The following is a 22,654-nucleotide window of genomic DNA, read 5'->3' on the forward strand; positions in this document are numbered from 1 at the left end:
CCACCTTGGCGCATAAATGTGTTTTGAAAACTCATCTCTTCCATGCGCCGCTTTGCTATTCAGGGGTTGATCTTAAGGATAAAAGAAAAAATTTATAAAGCCGAAAATTCTGACCTTTGTCAACAAGTTGCCAAAACTAATGAACGATAAAATAATACTCAGTATTAGTATTTTAAGATTTGAGACAATTGTTGTTGTTATTGTAGTCTTGATTTTTGCTGTTTAGTGTTCTCCATAACATATTTTATTTTCCCTTTCATTTCTGTAAATCTCAAAAAGTAAAACCATTAAAAATGTTCAAAAAAATGAGAAATGTGTGTATGAAACTGCTAAATGTACTAATTAAAGGTTAACTTAGGTTACTTAGATTTATAGAGTACATCTAAGATTAAAGAGTCAGCCAAAATAATACATAGAGAAAAAATAACTTTGAAATAACAAGTTATTAAATATACTCATTATCTATGGTTTTATTACTGAATCGGTTATCAATATAAGTCCTTACAAGCAGTCAAACAGTAGTAGTAAAATTAATAATAATTTTAAATGACATCCATAAAATTAATTAATGTTAAAATTAGTCTGTTAAAATTTGTTGTAAATAAAGAATTTCTCTCTCTCTCTCTCTCTCCCCCTCCCTCTCTCTCTCTCTCTCTCTCTCTCTCTGGGATGAATTTGGATTTTTTAGCCCAAAAGTGTACAATGTTCGTTTTGGTGAAAACGATGATGGAAAAATATCAATAGGTGTGTCTATTTGAAAGAGGTAGTAGTAAGCTAGTTATTTTACTGTGTACTAGAAAGTCTGTCTCAAACTTCATATTGTTATTCATCTCGTGATTTAGTTTTCATCCTAGCCGCACAATAATTATCCATTTTAATGTTTAATAAGTAATTTTAATTTTATCTTTAAGTTTATAATAATAAATAATAAATAGTTAACAAGCAAGTAAGTAAGTTAAGTAGGTAATGTATAGGTTTTTTTGTAATAAGTAGCAATAGAATTACATTTGTTTATTTAATTGTTTGTATCAATTCACCACAATTTTATAAAAAATAACTATAATTAAATTTCATTGAAACAACACCTAAAAGAAAAGAGGGGATGGAGAAGCTAGGAGGGCGAGGGAGAGGGGAAGAGATCGAGGAGTGACTTGTAAAGCTAAGGAGGTGATGGCAAAAGGTTCTCACTCAAACTCAATTTCAGGAGAAGATTGTGAGTGGAATAATGAAAGAATTTCACAACGCCTTATTCTTCGTTTTAAAACTCGTTCGACTTTGATCAGTAACTTCTTTGCCAAATCAAACAATGCTTGTAAATGTACTGTGTTATGTGGGTTATTTTCTTGTCCGGCAGGCCTTAATAAGACCGAGTTCTGGAATGTTTTTTTTTAGGGCATTACAAATTGACAACAATGCCTAGATGAATACCGAAAAGATAACTAATCAATTTACACTGTCTTTAAAAAAATATTATTTTGTCCAAAGATTTGTTATGCTGAACAAACCAAGTGGATGAGAATGGCATACTTATGTTTACGTGCCACTATAAGAATTTCTAAAAATATGTGATACAGCATCGGGAATATTAAAGACATACCCAGTACTCGGGTTTTTTATGGGAAACTCTGCAGAACGAATAAAGAGTTTTGACAACTTTTTCTGGAAATAGATTGACAGCGTGACTGTGATTAATTTGATCAATAGTTACTAGTAAAGAGTTCACTTTTGCATTGATCAAAACAGTTTGTTGGGTGTAATGTTCATTTGGGTTTATCAACATCAGAGTACAGTAATTGTGTTGTTTAATGTCAAACATTAATTTAAATTTACGTACGTACTTCACACATGTTTTTTGTCAACATCATTAAAATAAGATTCAGTACCTAACTAAATAAAAAATAGCTACATTTTAAACTAAAAATATACTTTTAAAAAGCGACATCAAAACATCAAGGGCCGCTCCGGGATTTGAACCCGGGACCTCCTGCACCCAAAGCAGGAATCATACCCCTAGACCAAGCGGCCGATGTTAACATTAATAATAGAAGAAAACAAGTGTAACTGAAATAGATGTCAGTGAAAGTAAAGCCTCAAGGGAGGGACGACGACAGACACCACCAGCCGTCACCTCTTCCTCGAGTCTTCACTTTCACTGACATCTATTTCAGTTACACTTGTTTTCTTCTATTATTAATGTTAACATCGGCCGCTTGGTCTAGGGGTATGATTCCTGCTTTGGGTGCAGGAGGTCCCGGGTTCAAATCCCGGAGCGGCCCTTGATGTTTTGATGTCGCTTTTTAAAGTAAGGTTATTCAATTTTTTTACATATCTGCCTTTATTACGCATGTTTTATGTAATTTTATACCACTTTGCACTGACGTATTAGATTCTAGGCACACGGTGCTCTGTTTTTGGACGGGAAACTCTGCGGAACGGTGTTTTAAAAACTCTTTCTGGAAAAAAAATTGTCAGCATGTGCGATGGTGGAGTATGGAGAGTAGGGTACCTAACTCCATGTAAGCTTTAGTTAAGGAGTTGAAATCAAAATTGTATTCTAGAAAATCGTATAAAATTGTATTGCAGAAACTCAATTCTATACATCATGAGTAGTGTATATTCTTGCGTCCATAGACCTCCAAAAGACTTTAGACCTAAAGATTAAACAAAATCAGCAACTATAAAAACGGAAATATTTTGAATCGATGGCAAAATTTTAATTGAAAAAATATATGTATACATATATATATATACGTCTAATAACACTTATAATAATATATTTACACATATACTGTTGACTCACATACGGTAACTTGTATATAAGGGGCGCCATTTTGATTCTTGTCATCCGCCTATTGGGTCTGATGATGATTGGAGTGTTCAATCGAAATCGATCACCACTTTTCATATGTATAATAAGTATTGTATTGTGAGTCAACAGTATAAGTGTAAATCCCAAGTTAGTGTTAATAGACGTAAATATTTTCATTTTTTTCAAGTAATTTAATAACACGTACGATGCTGATCAAGAAGTTATTCAAATTTTAATTATATTCTTTATTGATCATATGAAATATTGACCGAATGATAACAATCTAGATCTCAAAACACTCTTTTTAGTGAAAGTGAAGGAATTAAATCAAAATAATAATAATGTTAACCGTTATTTGAGCAACACATTTGTCACATATTTTGCTAGTTCATTAAACAAATTAATTTCAAACAGTACTAAGGAAAAACTCGCTTTTCGAAGCATCAAGGAGCATCATGATTCGTAATTCATATTCAAGAAGCATCGTAACAAATTGAACAATAAGTAGAGGTGTTAACAGTAATTCCCTGGCCCAGAGAAGAGGCATGCTTCCAGGATTGTAACTAACAAAATTGTATTCCGTGGCACGAGTCCCGTACAATGCTTCTGTACACATTGAGAGACACTCCTTTGGTGATTTACAAGTTAAATTATTTTGAGGCATAAGAGAAAACTAAAATAATACTAGTACTTTGTGATAAAAAGAATCAGTTTGAATATTCTTAATGGTAAATGTATTTTAGATGCGTCTTAAAACTTGTCATAAAAGAAGAAAACTGTTTTTGTTATGGCCACTTCTCTTATGGTGTTGAATACATATTTTTTAGTTTGTGTAAATGTAAGATGTTAAAAATTATCCGTTGAGAGTCACTACAAGTTTTGGATTATTCTTTTTAATAATTCAACATTAGGATCTCTGATTTTCCCCCAATGAGTCAATAATCAAGAATCGGGAGTCAATATTTTATTCCGTTAGACATGTACATGCATTTGGATACGTCAATAAGGTTGATTACATGTCAAAAAAACAAAAAAATACAAAAATACAAGTCAAAAATACAAGCCAAAGATAAATTACAGTACATAAACAAATCAGGCATTATCAAAAAAATGAAATAAGATACAAAGGTCATTTAGATGGCACAGTGAAGACTACGGTATACTTACAGAAAAAATAGATACAAGATATAATTTAGTGAAAAACATTATTTACAAAAGAAATACCTATGGAAAAGGCAGTGACTAGATTACGATTTCTTTGGTTGAACATTAAACAATTCTCCCAGCCCATAAAAAGGGTGTACAGTCAGCCACTGAAGAATTTTATTTTTGAAAATGTTGTTATTTAACAACAGTATTTCCTTGGGGAGTTTATTAAGGCATTTGAGTCCCAGTACTTCATAATAAGATTTCATTTTTTAAAGTCTAACATAAGGGTTGTCAATTAATGACTTCTGAACATTCCTCACTTTCTTAAATTCTTCATCCATTATAAAATAAAGATGATAAAAGCAAGAGCATAATTGAAATTTAATTTGTTCAAGATTCACGTTTTACGTGTAGCTAGACTTGAGTATTTACTTAAGACTAGCAAACTCTAAAACGTTGAAATACAAACATTTCTAGTGGCCAAGCGTTGAATGTAACACATGTTTCAATTGGTTTTTCTCAACCACGTTTACTGGGCAGTGTTTGGTTTACAGAGTCAATAGACCCTGAAATTCGTGTTTCAGAATTAAGTTACGAGGAATTAAAAATATTTATTTATAAAAAGGAAAGAAACGATTTGATATGTTAAAGGAAAATTAACTAGTTTTCACTATTGTATATTTTAAGATTTTTTAATATGTTGCTATGGTGTTTTATTTGGTATGGTTAATTATCTATTCAGATACTGCGCTCTAAAGCATTTTATTCAAGGCATTAATTTGAACATCGGTGGAGCACAGTTAGAGCTCGTATAATTGGTATCGCACCAAACCCTTCAATATCGGTCCGATAATGATCTCCTTGAGCGATTTCGGTCTGCTTAGCTCCCGAGGTAGGCTCATATGAGTTCTAGTAATTGTTAAATCGATAAAACCGTCTCCACGCCTTATCTTGATGGTTGTGTATGAAATAATTAAAATTCCGTAAACTAAATTAAAAAAAAACTACAAATCAATATGAGTGGACGGTTTCACTGTAGACTAGTGGTACATCGCTTATGCTACGACAAATGCATTAGAAAACATTAGACTATGTTTCATTTTGAAATATCTTGGAAAATAAATAGCGAAGGAGCTTCTAAGAACATAAGAGGCTTAGAAGGAAGACGACTGTGTGGTTGTGATAACCAGCCTTGCTTTGTCGATGTAATTCTGATGTATGTTTCAAGCATTGGTCCAGCTAGTTTATAGTAAGATAACCTCGAGTTTTATCCGATGATTTGTAGAAATATTGAGGCCATCTTAAAAGTGTATTTTGTTACTTTTATTAGTCTGTATGTAACATATTATGGAGATTGGTGGTGTTTACAAAATCAAACTAATACCCTTGTAGTTGTACACTTTCCAAGTATGTCATTTGATATGGTTAGTACTACATAAATAAAATTTACACAGAACTTGTTGAGTTAAACATCATCGAAACATTGTGTAATATTTAAGGCAATTTGTGGTACACCCGTAAATACAACTATCAATTGTGTAATAATCTTTCTTACGCAAATAAATAGAAAATGAACCTACATTTTAACATAAATTCCCATACATTAATTACCAGTATATTGAGAAGTAAATTATAAATTTTTTAAAAGTTAGTTAATATTTATTTTTAGTAAATTTGACTTAGGTAGCTAATTTATTAGTTGTAATGTTAACCTAGCTAAATAAATGAGTTATTGAGTTAAAATTACACAGAATATTATTCAACTGCTAAACTAACCTAACAAATAACCATTGTGTTTATTTAAGAATACGTGAATTCGTAAATATTTAAGTAGGTATGAATCTAAACTGACTCACTCACTCATCACTAATTTATTCTCCTTCCCATTTACCTAGGAGGCTGAAATTTGATACACTGATTCTTTAGGCTTTTAATAGGAAAACTAAGTAGTTTTTATTCTGATTGGACTTTCGGGCTCCGCCCCAGTGGCTCTGGAGTTTCCCATGTTAACCTTATGAGTATTCATATTTAAAAGGAATTAATGAATCTTAACAGCTGTTTCAGTTAAACAAGTTGGTTCTATGATGGTCAATAGCATTATAAAGTTACAAGGCATATTAATTATTGCAAATTACGAATTGTATTACTATATTGCGTACTATTTACTAAATAGTGGGTTTGTGTTTTGTCTGCTGTAGGTTATTTCTAAATATAGAAATACAAGTAAAAATAAATAAACAGTTAGGCTAAACAAGGTCAAAAGTTAATCAATTGCAATAATCTTAATTGTATTAATTTAAGGTTTTTGTCTGAAAGAGTTTGAATATTATATTGTGAGAAATGCTCCTCCTTTCAACAAAGAAACATGTTATATACGTAATCAAAAAATATTTTGATATAATGTTACATATTATTTAATGCAAAAATATTAAATGCTATGACTGCTTCACAAAATGTAATTTTATCTCATTTACATTCGCCTAATTTCTCCATACTATTCAAAGCTTAGTCGTGAGAGAGTGGTTGTAGTTATCTCTCTGAAGTACGAACGCGAGGGAACTATTTGTTTCTCGGCTGCAAGTTGACTGAACAATGGAACCGAGAAACAAAGGCTTAAAATGAACACACCGGCCATCTTTGTGGTTTAAAAGCCTTTAAATGACAAATATAAAAGACACGTAAGATATAAATGGCTTCATAAACCATACAGCTGATGCAAGTGAACATCAGCTATTTCTCAGGCCTATCTTGAGTTGAATATTGAGCTAACCCTTAATTTAACATTGTGCAAACTAAAAGTAAATTGTAGCAATGATTTTAGCGACTCTAGCCATACGTCTGTGTGACAGAGAAGTGAAGTTGCTTACATTACTTCTTTGGGGCTGTGTCCACGGAGATATGACTTTGTGAATCATTGGCCCTATTGGTTTGCATGTGAATAAACTGAATCCATTCCTTTGAGGCGACTAGTGCCTAGCGAGGAAAGTGACTTCATTGGAGTGGCTTGAGCAATATTACTAGACTGCTAGCATGCAGTTGTAGAATGAGGCTAGAATTAGCAGTTGAGTAACTTTAGTCCCTACGACCGAAGCTGAACTTCCAAAGCTCAATATGTTGAACTGGCCATGGAAAATAGCAGTTCTGAAATTGGTGATCCACATCAATCTATCAAACAGCAGTGGAAAGAATCAATGTTACCCAAGGGTGATGATGGGCCGAAGGAACAAAGAAGGCAACCAATCGCTAAAGTATTAATAATCAGGAGATAGTACTCTTCAAAGGAATTTAAGGTATATTCTTAAGACTCTAAACCGATCAAGTATTCTTGATTAGCCAAAATACTATGGCCCTATCGATTCGTTTTGCCAAAGTATAGCTATGAAGGTAAAAATACTTCTCCAGGAAATAAAATTCTTGCTAGGATGGAAATTTGTCAAAAAGTTAACAATTTTGAGTTGGAAAAAGTAAATCAAACATAAACGTTCTTCAAATTTATGATAGATCTTCCGTTTTTCTCGTCGCACAATCTTGACCATTCAACCTTCGTCAGTTTTAGTATATGATTTACCCTCTACGACCTTACGATGGTATATTCAATAGGGTTGCTTTAACATACTAATGCTAATACTAACATATTATGTCAACCTACTATTTTATTAAGTTCGTTTTATTTGCTTTCATAATAAATATTGTGTTCTTTAAAGGGGTTTTGTTTTAATCTCAGAATACATGCATTTGAGCCAATTCTGGATTTTCTCCAGGCCTAATACGCTGTTTAACTTGATTTCATAAATAGATCAAAATACCTTGATTGATCCAACGTTTATCAATACCACTATACTGTGTACGTGATCATACTGTTTTTACTGTACAACAAAAATTTTATCTTAATAAATAACCACATTTAGAATAACAAACAAATATATAAAATAAACAAATTACTAACCAAGACAACCTAAATAGCAACTACACAACTAATAAGAATTTAGAAATGTACAATGTTTTGAGACTAGAGGTAGTCATTCAAATTAAATAAAAACTGAACATTGATTCGCCTAGCAGAAGATGTCTCTCAATTAATATATTTTCAATGTAGGAATAAATCTTTGTTCTTGCAGTATAATTACAAAAAATGTAGTACACAAATTATTCCATAAAAATACGTAAGTGTGTGTTTATAAGAAAAATAAGGAAACCAAAATCTTTGTTTAACAAAACGTCTACAAAAAATTAACAAAAAAATAATTTTATAAATAAAAGATTGTGCGGCGATTGAGTTTGCGTCCACCATAGCTATTTGTATAACTAGTGGGCGAAGTGACACTTTGCTGCACACGAGAAAATGTTTAGTGAGTTTAGTGAGAAAGTTCTCGATTGCAGCAAAACAGTTATTATATAGCATGTTGTTTGCTTGGAATACTGGTGTGCGACAAAGGAAAAAGTGTGCGTCAAAGTAAGTAAATGCAGCAATTAGCAGCTTTCTGTACTATAATCAGTGCAAGGAAGCCCACTTTGTCGGGTGACTGTAGGAAAGATTTACTATTTGCTAAATTATAAGTGGGATAAAGGAGATAACTTATCATTGTAATATAATTGAAATGGAATTACAATAACAGTGAAAATGGTGAAAAAACTACTTTAAACAAAATTGTTAGTTATCAGAAATATGTAAACAATTTTAAATCAAGATATGCAATTAACTTTACATCCCCTCTTCAAATTTTTATAGACACTGTCACTTTTCCGAGATCTGCCATAAAGTGACAGTTTCATGTATGGAGAATTTTGTTCTAGAAATTTTATTTATGTTTACCGGAGCAATGTCGGTGAATGTTTTACCTTACATAACCTTCACAGGTGCAGGTCTTACCCGTCAGAGTCTTACCAATAACCTGACAGAAATGGTCTTTGGATTTGGTATGAGCATTTGAAAACTAAATGCTAGTTGACAGATTTTCACCCAAAGGTTTTGAATAAGCTCATCCTCTAAACAAGTTACTTATCTTTGATCCAACAACAGTCAGTAGCAGGCAAATTCACCGCAAGAAGTGGGGTTCACACCAATGGGATTGAGTAGATTTAAGCAAATTATTGTAGTTGGAACATTCCCAGTTATTTTTACCTTATTGACAGTCTATTTACACAACCTAGATCTAAACAGCAACTAAAAATATATTACAATATATCTTTTGCGGTACTTTGTTTTCTTCTTATTCATTATTTTGGCGGGACCGGTTCCCCTGGACCAGTCTGGTGTTTATGGTCCCAGATAGAGACTAATAGCCTATAAGTACTATATTAGTGTACAGTATATAGATAGTAAATATAACAAGATTTGGTGGAAAGGAAAATTTTGAGAATTTACTAAAATATTCTAAAAAGTCTAATTCCACAACTTTAAATTCGTGTTGATCTCTAAATAAATTTTATGAACTTAATTGGTATTTTAACTCGAAAATACTCCATCTTGTGTGTACCAAAATAGATACAGGTGTAAAGTTCTTTAAGCAGTAATATATTTCTTAAGAACAGCTGAAAATATCGATGCACATGTGAAATTGTGTCGTTGGGGCGGTGGGTCGGACTCCGCCTCCAACCCCCTCCCCCTGACGGCTCACTACCCTCTACAGTCAGTATCGCCGTGCCGCGCCTCAGTCTAGGACATTCTGTGTCGCTTCTGCCCTTATATTACGTAACTCTAGCTAACCTCGTACCAATTAAATATATATTTAAACACTGTAAGTTTCCTGAAACATTAATTTTATTTCATTTTTTTAATATGAATAATCTTTTAAAGTTCAAAATTTATTGAAATGCTTACAATTTGCATATTCGATTTCAGAACTATATAATTCATATGCACCAATTTTAAATAGACTTTGCACTATATAACATCGATTCTTATGATGGGTATTTTAAGAATCCATACTACGCATATTATAGTTTTCGAAAACCAACACATCTTTAATTCTCTCTTTCCGAAAACATTAGGCCAACCTTTAGCGCATCCATAGATTTGCCATCATCTAACATACAAAAACTAATTTCCGAAAACATTAATTTTTGTAAATACCTTTTAATAAATATATAGAGGGTTATAATAAAAGTAATTTGGCACCAAAGTATTAGTATTTTGAAAAACAAAAAAAATCAGAATACTTAATTTTTTAGACCATACTTTTTTATGACATAACTAAACACTGCAACAACAAACTTATTTAGTAAAGACATAATCCATTAACTTATTTTACATCCATGACACCATTTATATAGATTATTTTGTCTCAAACATAGAAGCGATACGTAATTTTCACTCTAAGAACGTATCATCTTTTAGTTTGTAATAAAATAAATATATTACAATATATTTATATAGATTTTTATTAGATTTTATAAAAATAGCATTTTTGATAGTAATGAAATGTCTATATAAAATAATATAATTTTCATTAATTAATTTGAAATGTGTTCACAAGATGTAGTTGCATAACTAGCCGTTTCCAAAAAATGCTTGAATTTAACATATTTTGTTAAAGTTAAAATATTATAGATCTATCTTAACCTTCACACATTGTATATTATTGAAATGTGTTTGTTCACCCATTTGCTTGTTTGTCAAACAATACCTATTTGGTGCAAAAGAGACAGATGCACCCAGCATGTCTACAGAATTAAAGATAGTCCTAGAGGTTATGGGTGTAGAGAGACTATAAAACAAAGGACTGTGTCTAAAATACTATGTCTGTGTATTTCTACTGAACCATAACTAAAATCACTACGAAAGTGAATTTCTTCATTTATAAGAACGTAGCATTTTAGCCGAAATGAAATGTTGAATTGTATCTTGATATAGTAATATCCCCCTCTTTTCTGTGTATAACTACTAATACCAGTAATTATTTAAGGTTTGTAGCATTTGGGCTCTAGATAAATAAACATATTCCAATCGGGTAAATATTATTCCAACTCGAAAATATTAATATGCACTCAGTAGCAAATTTTAAAAGTTAAACTGATCGTACATGAAGTTTATTCGTTTAATGCAAATCGTTATATGTTAAATTATCTATAAAACCACATTCTGTTCTATTTTTAAGTCAAACATTATATTTATAGGTTTGTTTTGCATTCTTAGAAAAGAAATTTTAATATGCTCACATAATAGCAAACGAACTAAAGTAATCAGATAATATATTATAAAAATTGAAAAGTTTGGACCTATACAAGTTTGGTATTTCTAATTAAAAGAGACGGTTTTGTGAGCACAAATCCTCCAAAGCTGTCACAAAACTGGATAGCAGCGAAAGACTGTTAAGACAACTCATAATCTGGATCATGAAAACACGTACTGTATTAGTCGAGAGTTTTTTGAATAAATAATAAATATTGAGAACACATTATTTTTATCGAATCAAAGTTGATTTCCCGCTAAGATGTTTAGCTAATACATTGACTAAACTGAACAACCATTCTAAGATTTAATAATTGAATAATCTTGTTGCCTGAACACTTAATCTTCTGAACAACACGACGTTCAAAATCTGTCGCACAGTTAAACGGTGAGAAGGTAGAGCTTGCCAGAGAATTACTCATAGTCTCCCAAAAATACTTAGAAATTAACTGGCTGGAACTGAGCAATGTTTGGTACAATACGTGGCTCGTATATACGAAACACGGAGCTGTTTCTGGATATAATAGGGAGGGGCGAGGGAATGGCAAAAATAGCTTTAGTTGCCAGCTGCGAACCGTCGTGCGTGCGAAGCGAACGCTGGTGTATTGTGCTGTTGATGAAAGTTTGATTTATTGTAAAAATAGTTGTAAATAATCTGTTAAAAAAAACCATTGTATTAGCTATAAAACTTACAGTTTTTTTGATTCGTGGCCAAAGACGGTTTGGAAACCACATACTAGTTTTATGTGATTATTTAGTCGTAATTGTGAACGAGAAATTTCAATCATGTCAAGGTATGTGACTGGTATATTGACTGGTATATCCAGCTTTGGAGTTGTTCAAACTTGAATTTTGAATTATATTTCTAAGGCATTCTTACCTATAAAATATATTTATTGTAATTAATAATAAATATATGTACAGTTTCAATACACTAATACAATCCACTCTCTTACTATTAATAATTTGCAACATAAAATGATATAGGAATCATTAGCTTAATAACTCTTTTGCTTCCATACTTTTTGGTTGAAAAAAATCTGTTATTCATAAAGAAATTGTAAAACTTTTACTTCGGATTACAAAAGCATAAAGCATACATGCAATTGGCCTTTGATTTAATTTTAGCTCAAAAAGTTTCTAAAAGTATATAACAAGGATGAATGTACTATACCTGTTGACTCTTTAAACCTTGGTCACTGGTACTTGAAATAAATTAAAATTTGCCTGAGGTGTGTTCATGGTGTTCAATATGTTTTCAAACGAAGATGGTGTAAAAGATTTAATATGCTTATGCAATATGTAATTTTATTGTAATATTGTGAGGGGACATTGATTTCTATTAGGTCTTTGAACTCAAAACTCAACATTTATTAGGAATTTACTAGACTACATCATCAATATAAAATCTGTTTGATGTTAGCTTCGTAAATGAAAGGTTTAGGTGTAAAACTAAAACATAACCAGTTGGAATCAAAGAAAGACTTACATAATGGCTGTTTAAGTTGTTTTAGTAAATTCATGTTGGGACTTCAATAATGAAGTACTTTGGTGGATTTAACTATTTGCAACATTTTTATGTCCCTGATTTAATAAAGAAAAGTTCTTTAACACTACTACTAAACTGTTATTGGTTCAACCAACAACCATAGAATGTTAGATATTTTAAACTCACCCTGGATTTACGAAATAATTTGTCAGATTTGTCTCAATCATCTGCTTGAGGTCACAGAGAAAAAAAATGTAAAAATAAATTGAACCTTTCAAGCAAATCAGATGTTAATTTGGAATTTGTCTTTCTAATTTTGTGATAACTAGAGAAAATAATAATTCTTACAAACTTAACATGATACCGATTTCAAACCGGGCGAATCACTATAAGGAATTTTAGGATAAGGCTTAAGATATAATTTTTCCCAGGCGTATGTAGAACAGGTTCCTAAAGTTTCAATCGTATGAAAGGTTAATAACCTTTTCTACCTATCCGGTTTGATTGAACCGATTAAACTTGTGCATGTCAATAATAGTTTATACTGGAATTACACCTTGAAATTTAATTTCAAACATCTCTTGGAGTAAAACCAATGATTTATTTTTAGTAGGTATATTCTTCTAACTCTTTCAGCCTGGGAAAATACTATTTTAATCTTATTTAGAGTTAACTCTCAATAATACTAAAGCTCAGATAAGGATGCAACAATGTATTTCAGCTGATCGGCAATGAAGTAAAGAAAACAGGGATGCCAAAATTCAAGCTTGTTTTGTAGTTAAACAGTGTCTTACAGTACATATAGTTTGGGTTGCGTAAAAAAAAAAAAACTGTGTAATGAATCTTAATTTTATAAATAAACATCAATTATCTTGTAAAATCTTGGTCTTTGGAAGTTGACCAAAAAAAAATTCCTACCAATCAACATTGAGGATACTTTAAAAAATATCTTCAACTGAAAGCTACAAAGTGGATCGAATTTCCCATGGACCAAAGTCTATTATCTAGCAAAATCACTTATCTCATTTAAAATTTAATTTTCCAGCATGGCAGACTCTGACAGCAGAACAGAAAGAGAGTTCACCTGTTCCCCAAGCATGGCCCGGATCATCTGCTGGGAGCGAAGGTGCCTGTTTGTGGTACTGATAGTGCTCGTGTCAATGATGACTGTTAATCTGACGTTGGTGTTTTGGATCAGCAAGGTCCTCAGCGTTGATTCGGTAAGTTGACCAGGGCTGAAATTTTGTGAATAACCGAAAAATAGGCACAAAATGTCAAACAATAGGTAGAACCTATGTATGTACAATAGGTATCTGCATTTTTAGCTACAGCGCAGAGAAGTAATATTACAACATGAATAAATAAAATACACACTTTCAAATAAATAACACATTACAAAACATATATTCTAAAACTGAATGAACAACATACATTACTGTAGTTATTTTTTATTGAAGTCAGTTTTTTTATTGAATCAGCAGATAGCCAATATATATATATGTGTATATATTGTGTATATACTGAGCAAGAGCTGCCTTGCGTCTGTGGGGTTTCTACTGTTTGTCAACTTATATTATAAAAAGGCAATATTGTAGTAATAGTAGAAAAAATAATTTCAGTTGTTTAACAACATACAATTTAAATGTCTTATAAATATGAAATTAGTGTATACATCTGTTTAGAATTGACTTTAAACATAATATTAACAACTAACTACAGAACTACTTGTTTAAGAAGTAAATAAGACTATATTCGCTAAACAAAAGACTTATTTAACAACTGAATTAACGTACCTATGACTAATTCTCATCTCATTATAAACAGTAATCATTGAGTTAGCCTAAACAATGTAACCATTTATTTTGAGATAAATTTATATTTGATAAGGAGGTAAAGACAAGATGTAATGGTTTAAAAATATTCATTAATACACTGCAAACAATTAATCAAATCGACACAGTTGATAGGTTAAATGTGTTGGATTAAGTCGTAATATAACCTACCACATTTAATTATTGTCATATGACATAAAATAACACATAACAGCAACATAACAAAAGTCCGGTTAAAAATCGCCCTTGACCGAGTAGAGGGGGATTTTTAAACATGCTGATCGTTCATCGATCTCTATCAGGCCACCTATTTTTTAAGTTAATATATAATAATTATAACCCGGATTAGCTTATGATATTTTGAATATTTGATAAACAAGCACCACTAGCAATGGTCGGAGACACCATTTAGACAATTTTTTTTGTCTTCAGCATGGAATGAACTACTTGCAGTCGTTCGGAGGAGGTGTTCAGTTCACAGCCAAGTCTTACGTACGAGATCTGTTGATCACCTCTGGGCTCAAGACTAGGGAAGGTCAACCGATGACTGTGAGAAGCGTCAAAAATCTTACACTGAGGACTACTGACAGACTTGGCTTATCCACATCTACCATTGAACTGGGTATGTGGCTAATTTATTTTGAAGAGGTTTTGTCAAAAAAATTTAGTAAAACATATGTGTCTACCAAATGGTAATAATTTGGCCAATCAATAAAAGAATCTCACTCAACTTCCAAAATGAAATGATTTGTCTTTTACTAGTATAGATTAATATAGATTATAAACATTTTCTTTGACATGTTGTCTCTCAAGGTGGATGTGGCTTGGACATGCACCATCATATTTTTTTAACTTACCAACTATAAGCATTCAACAAAATCTTCAACTTAACTTTATTACTAAAGTTGAAGGTCTAGACATCACCTTTCCTAAATTCTCGATTTCTCTTATCCTACTACTACAAACGGTCTAAATCACAGGAATTTTTTCCTTATATCAAAAGGTAGCCTTGGTGGAGATGTGCTTAACATAAAATTCCACAACAGATCAATTGTCTTGCAATATATTGACATCTTTATATCTAACTTGCCGTTATTTCTCAAGGTGGAAGTGTCCAGAACATAAAATTCCACAACAGATCAATCGTCTTGCAATGTGTTGACATCTCTATATCTAACTTGCCGTTATTTCTCAAGGTGGAAGTGTCCTGGACATCAACTCTCACAACAGTTCAATTGTCTTGCAATATATTGACATCTTTGTATCTAACTTGTCTTTGTTTCTCAAGGTGGAAGTGTCCTGAACATCAACTCTCACAACTTCACAGTGTCTGATCCTCGAGGCAAAACATTGTTCAACGTCAACCCAGACTCCGTGTCTCTCTTCACACAGTTACTCGCCATCTCAGGTAAATTCCTGATTCATTTATGATATTTCCTTATTTTAATAAATGAAGTAGTTTTTTCCACTAGTGTATTAAGTCACAAAGAGGTTATAAACTGCAATAAACACGGAGTTCGTTAAGTAACGCCAAGGTCACTACTGTCAGTAACTTTTTTAATTAGTCTGAAATGTTTTGAAACTATTTTATACGTCGATACAGTATCAACCATGAACCATAAAGTATAAGTGTATGCGATAAGTATAAGCATGAACCATGACAACTTCAAAAAGTCCAGAAATACTTCTGTGCCTGTTTAGTGTTTATGCCCAGGTCTCCTTAATCATTGGTTCTTCTGCTGGTGGATTTTGAAAGATATAATATAATCAACGCAACCGCGTTTTTAAAATGTTAAACACTCTAGTTACCACCTCTGAAAGGGTATGACCATGAGACAGTGAAAATATTTAAGGGATATAATTTCATATATATTCTTGCAAGAAGGTTGGTTGAAATAGGAAATCCATGTATAAATTCCGTCCCTAAATATTGTGGGGAATTAATTCAGTAATCTGCAGCTTTTCATAAAAGCACCTTTATCCTAGCTACCAATACATATATAATATGCATATATTTTTAGGCGAAGGTGGAGCTGTTCTCAAGGGAGATTTGTTGACACCCGTCGTCAGTGCTGATGTACGGTCTAATCTTGTGTAAGTGAAATGAATATTCCTTAAATCATACTATATTTTATAAGAGAATAAACAATAAAATATTTGTAATGCTTTTTGGATACGTATGTTAACACAAATGTACAGTAAACTAATTTAAATACAATTTTTGAGACGTGTTCTGCTATTACCAGTACTTGTTGTTTCTATGGTTGGGATTCATTGTCCTGAAATTATAGTGGCAGCATGCTTCTATAACAATGCTATATAAAAACTAATGCGCCTTACTTCTAAAACAAGGCTAAGTCAAGATTTTATTAAGTATTCTTGGTAAGTACTTTCACGGCTTGATGCAGTTATTTTGACAAATTTAAATCTCCAGGGGATCAGAATTTGCTCGTGTTTTGTTAAATATTACCTTCCTAAATTACATACATAAGGTAAAATGCATAAAACGAAAAAGAAGTGTAACCAAACTAAAGAGTTATAAATTATATTATACATTTATATAAAGAAAGCATTTTCACGATCGCATATAAGAATTCAGTAAAGATCTTGCTTTTTTACTTCATGAAACTTTACGTAATATTTATTGAACAATATAAAAATCCAAAATTTTTCTGTTTGAAATGCAAAAAATATTATTTAAATCAAATTAGGCATCATAATTACATCAAATTGTAGATGTATAAAATATTCTAAAAGGTCCATAGGTTCTTTTTACCTCCCATTTATTCTTCTATGTGTGATTTGGTACTGAACATAGAACTTATCAAGCATAATCAAGGGAAGATTAAAAATACCCTCGCCACAGCAAACCTGCCGACTAAGCGAATTTCCATTTGTCTGAATTGATTATCAGTTAAATATATTTTAATAACATTAGGTTTAACGAGTACCTAGGTTTGCTGCTACAAGGAAACTAATAAAGCGTGTTTTTGAGTAAAATATTGATAGCTTAGTACAAAATAAATAAATTTGCCAAATTTGATCAAAAAATATCCATAAACAAGCAAACTACAACATTTGACAATATTCTCCATAAGAATAACATGGGAATTTTAAATTTACAATTGTTTAAATTTTCTCGGTTACTAATGATCGAAAAAAAATACTTTTATATACTAAATTATTTTTTTTTTAAGCTCTTTAAAAAGGTCTAAAGAGAAAATTGGGAAATTTTGTGTTTTGAGGGTCAAAAGTGAGAAAAACCAATTTTTACCCCATAAAACCCAGTAAATTATATATGGGTGGTTTACCCCCGTAAAGCCCCGTTCTCATGGTCCGATCGTGCTGGTTCGCGAACTCATTCAGGTTTATCCCGCTTTACACCTTTAAACCAAATTTCATCAAAATCGGAAAAAAATTACTCAAGTTATCGCGTTCACGGACGTATATATATATATATATATATATATATATATATATATATAAATCTATATATATATATATAAAATTTTGAACGAATGGTGTTTTTGGCCTCTGGGGACATCAAAATGAAAAAGTAAATCGGTCCCGGGTCTAGGTCTTACCGTGCCACCTACGGTAATAGCTACTTCCCTATAAGGAAATTCGCTAAAAGAATGTCAAATAACCAATTATGCCTAGCGTCTTCAACAGACACAACTCTCTTCTTTTATGACTTTGACTTGATACAACTTAAAGAATGGCTCGCTCACGCAGATTGACATAAAGCAAATACGAAAACGATAGTTAACCTTAGTGCTATATTGCCCCCACCCTTGGTGCGCAAATAGTTTATTGTAGTTTGAATCTACTAGTAGTGAAATCCTAGATCCGGTTAATTTCAATGTCTATGCCACTTTTGGTTTCTTATTTTAAACCAAGGTTTCCTGTTTGCAGACTGGAGTCCGTGATGAAGAGCGTGGAGGTAGGCACACCTGCAGGCATCTCTATAGAGAGCAGAGCTGGAGACATACAAGTATCCAGCAACCAGGATATAAACCTGCAAACTGACGAGGGATCTGTGAGTGTCTCTTGGTTTCATTAAAACTTTAGGCTCTTATTCAACGGCATTTATGACCGTGTCATTGACACATGCATTGCAGTTTGTCCCTCGTTTTATTTTATTCATTTCTGAAACCATACGGGTCAATTTTCAAGCCATGGAAACCCCTTGTTAAGACATTGTTTCTGTTAATATACATTTTAGTAGATTAAAGTAAGAGAAGCAATTGAATTATGTATCTTTAAACACTGTGGAAGTTGAAATTTAGTTTAACCCAGCAAGAGAGCCCAAAACATTGAAAAAATTAAACCTTTTTTCATAAGTAGTATGACCACTATCACTTGAAACAGCTGCAACACAGTGTGCTTGTTCAGTGTTGATACAGCTGTTGTTATTTGATTCAGTCCACTTTATTGATTGATTATTTGATTTCCAGACAACAACGTGTAACCATTAAAGCTAAATATGTTAGATATAAAATTAGATACAATTAATCATGATTAGGCCATGAAATACTACTGCTACACTATTTACATTATTTACTATAGACAGTCACAAATAATTTACTATGTATGTTTTCAGATAAAGCTAGAGTCATCCAACGTGCTGCTCCCTGGACTACATAGACATCATCACAAACACTCACATCGCAGTGACAAGATCTACCAGCTGTGTGTCTGTGAGAATGGTCAGCTGTTTTTGGGAGAAGCGGACGCCTTTTGTAACACAGAGGAAGCAAATCTAGAGTTTTGTTGAAGGCAACGATATCAACATTAATCTGGGAATCGGCTGTTTCTATTAAAGAAACCACTGTCGGGGGCCATGGCTTCAGTGGCTTTGATATCACTAATCTTGAGCTAAGATAATGCTCAAGATCCACAACAACCACTCTTGTAAGGATAATTCTTCCTCAAGTAGCATTTGCACCATGCTGAAATATTGAGAACACCAATAACTATTGTGGCAGGATCAACCAGAAATTGGATGAAGCAGCTAAGAACTATGACATTAAAGGATTTGCTGGAAATGTTGCACAGCGGAATCTAATTCTGAGTTGTGGCAGCCAAGAAAAAATCAAAATATAGAAAGGAAAAGGTCATCGTCGTCTTTTGAGGGAATCTGTTAAAGCAGTAATACGCAATTTAACCAACTCTTTCTTGGGATAGGAAATTCCCCTACCAGCAAGAAATATTCCTGAGTGTGAACGATCTTAGCTCTATATTATACTGCCGTCTAGTACAACAGCTACTGTTCTATGGATAAAAAAAACTCATGTAACAATGATCGTGCTATGACTAATGATCAAGTATGTTTCAAAATATGAAGACGAAGTAGGCCTACAATATTTTACTTAATTAAATATTTGTTTAGATTTTGCTTTATATTCGAATTATATACTTCATGGAATATTTGTGATATCAGTTGGAATAGCTAAATAATGCAATATTTAGTAATATTCAAAGCTATGTTTATTTCGTGAGCATTAAATTATACACATTATCGCAAGAGGTTTTACGTATGAATGAACGTAAATGCAGTCATTTTTGCTGTGATTAGCTGAATCTATGAGGTCTTATGTTGAACTATGTAAAAAATACATAGAATATATTTCAAACAATATTTATATAGTTAAAAATATACTTGTTTGAATTGTTTTAAGTAACTCTTTTATATCATTATTTTGTAAGAGGAAATAAAATTGACGTTTTATACCGCATGGGTATTTTCTTAATCCTTAAATGAAAACTTCCAGAAGGTAAATCTAAAGAATGTGTTTAGAAGTTTAAAAAATGAGGACTTAACATATTTCACTGATTATAACTTACGTTGTTGTTTAATCAAACGGCTTCGAAAAAAAACTGCCAATTTAAAAATGGCAAGCTAAGGAAAAGTTTAATTAACTAAAATGTCCAATCGTAGTTTCACGTTATTTGTACATTATTATTTATTTGCTATTATAAGGTTAATCTATAACATTGGGTTAGTATTTTCCTTTATTATTTGTTCATAAAAAATATTTTTCAAATATAAAATGAATCAGTCATGTCCCTACGAGGTTAAGGTCATCACACACTTTACAGAATGCAATTACCTCGTTACTCAACAATTAAGTAATTGAGGTTTAATTGCATTGCGGCTCAAAACGTCTCCAGGCTTGTGTAGAAAGAGGTCAAGAGGACAATTAAGGCAAAATTAAGTTTACTATTTACAAACTTCTCACAAGCTTTAAGATAAGTGTCATTTTTAAAAGCAATAGAACTAATTAAGGACTTGGATTATACATTTAAAACAAATCATACAAAGAACATCCCACACGAAACCCCATTGTTCGTTGATACGAATGCTTTTCCATCAGAAAATGTTAAAAATTTCATTTGCGAAAGTTAACTGCAGTCTTAACATGATGCTGCAGATATGCTCAGAAGTAAATACCTTTTCGAATGGCTTCGTATGGAGTTAAATCTTGATTGCAGAGTCACTTCTTCTTGCTTTGAAGAACTATAATCATTGGGTCATAGCCAAATCGTCATTGGTTGGACCTGGCTATAAGGAAAAAGTAAATTAATCACAAAACCAATCAGCGTTGTCTATTTTTCAAAACTATCAAATTGTAAATGTATCCAACCCATACTTACATAGATATCCAAACTTACATTTTTTTACCATGATCTTTTTCATAACAACTAACCTGATGCTGAATCGTAAACGTGCCAATTAAAAAAAGGTTCATTGGGTAGTAAGATGCAAAGTGTAAAGCCTTAAATGAATATTAAGTAGCTCTCAGAGGGAATTGATAATTCAAAACCGAGGTGTTGGACTAGGCTGAGTGCGGAGTTACGATCCTCAATACCCCCCCTCTTTCACTCTCGTGACGATAAAGCCATCCAACAATACCTTCCCCCACACACAGACCATCCCTTACTACACCGACCAACTATGTGCGCTTACCGATCATCACTGACAACGTATCGAATGTCCACAGATAATTTCTAACATGTCAACCAATCATTTCTTCACGCACCATTTCTAACCATACAACCAGTCCTATCTATAAACATAATCTCTAACTTTACAATAAGTTCTGTCTATAAAAACAATCTCTAACTTCACAACCAGTCCTTTGTATGCACATAATCTCTGACTTCACAACCAGACTTATCTATCAACATAATCTCTGGCTTCACAGCCAGTCCTATCTATAAACATAATCTCTGGCTTCACAACCAGTCCTATCTATAAACATAATCTCTGGCTTCACAGCCAGTCCTATCTATAAACATAATCTCTGGCTTCACAGCCAGTCCTATCTATAAACATAATATCTGGCTTCACAGCCAGTCCTATCTATAAACATAATATCTGACTTCACAACCAGACTTATCTATCAACATAATCTCTGGCTTCACAGCCAGTCCTATCTATTAACATAATCTCTGGCTTCACAGCCAGTCCTATCTATAAACATAATATCTGACTTCACAACCAGACTTATCTATCAACATAATATCTGGCTTCACAGCCAGTCCTATCTATAAACATAATATCTGACTTCACAACCAGACCTATCTATCAACATAATCTCTGGCTTCACAGCCAGTCCTATCTATAAACATTATCTAACTTCACAACTGGTCCTATCTATAAACATAATCTCTAACTTCACAACTGGTCCCATCTATAAACATAATCTATGACTTTAAAACTGGACCTATCTATAAACATAATCTCTGGATTCACAACCGGTCCTATCTATAAACATAATCTCTAACTTCATAATCAGTCATAATCATCATGCAAGTAGTACTAGTAATTCAATGCAAGTAGTAATACATAATCTCTAGCTTTACAACTAGTCCTATATATACACATAATTACTGTATATACATATATTCAAGGCCAAATCAATCTACACAAATAATTTCCTACTTCACAACCAGTCCTATGTTCACTGATAACTTTTTGACTTTATGACCAGTCCTACCTAAACAATTATTTTCTCACTAAAAAACCAGCCCTTTTGATGATCACTGATAATTTGTATCTTCTCGACCGCTTAGTGTCATCATTAAATTGTCTAACTTAAAGCTCAATTCTACCTTGATAATAATCTCTAAATTCTAAACCACAACTATTTCTATCGACATTTACTTTTTTATATATCTTCCAACATTTATTTTTGATA

General features: G+C 32.3%; 1 protein-coding gene and 2 non-coding genes across 3 annotated transcripts; 2 read left to right on the forward strand and 1 right to left on the reverse strand.

The window, feature by feature from the left end:
• Positions 1 to 1,953: 1,953 nt before the first annotated feature.
• On the reverse strand, positions 1,954 to 2,025 carry Trnap-ugg (transfer RNA proline (anticodon UGG)). The gene has a single exon. It is a non-coding gene; the product is annotated as a tRNA-Pro (tRNA).
• Positions 2,026 to 2,204: 179 nt separating this feature from the next.
• Positions 2,205 to 2,276, forward strand: Trnap-ugg (transfer RNA proline (anticodon UGG)). The gene has a single exon. It is a non-coding gene; the product is annotated as a tRNA-Pro (tRNA).
• Positions 2,277 to 11,745: 9,469 nt separating this feature from the next.
• Positions 11,746 to 20,055, forward strand: LOC128998658 (gamma-sarcoglycan-like). The gene is made up of 7 exons (XM_054424884.1): positions 11,746 to 11,923; positions 13,664 to 13,838; positions 14,883 to 15,072; positions 15,739 to 15,858; positions 16,472 to 16,544; positions 18,366 to 18,489; positions 19,054 to 20,055. The coding sequence occupies exons 1-7, from the start codon at positions 11,916 to 11,918 to the stop codon at positions 19,225 to 19,227; spliced, it is 864 nt and encodes a 287-aa protein (XP_054280859.1). The 5' UTR covers positions 11,746 to 11,915; the 3' UTR covers positions 19,228 to 20,055.
• Positions 20,056 to 22,654: the final 2,599 nt, after the last annotated feature.

The sequence above is a fragment of the Macrosteles quadrilineatus genome, unplaced genomic scaffold, assembly GCF_028750875.1.
Source record: "Macrosteles quadrilineatus isolate MER2022 unplaced genomic scaffold, UCM_ALF_1.0 Scaffold_7__1_contigs__length_78375512, whole genome shotgun sequence".
NCBI classification, from domain to species: domain Eukaryota; kingdom Metazoa; phylum Arthropoda; class Insecta; order Hemiptera; family Cicadellidae; genus Macrosteles; species Macrosteles quadrilineatus.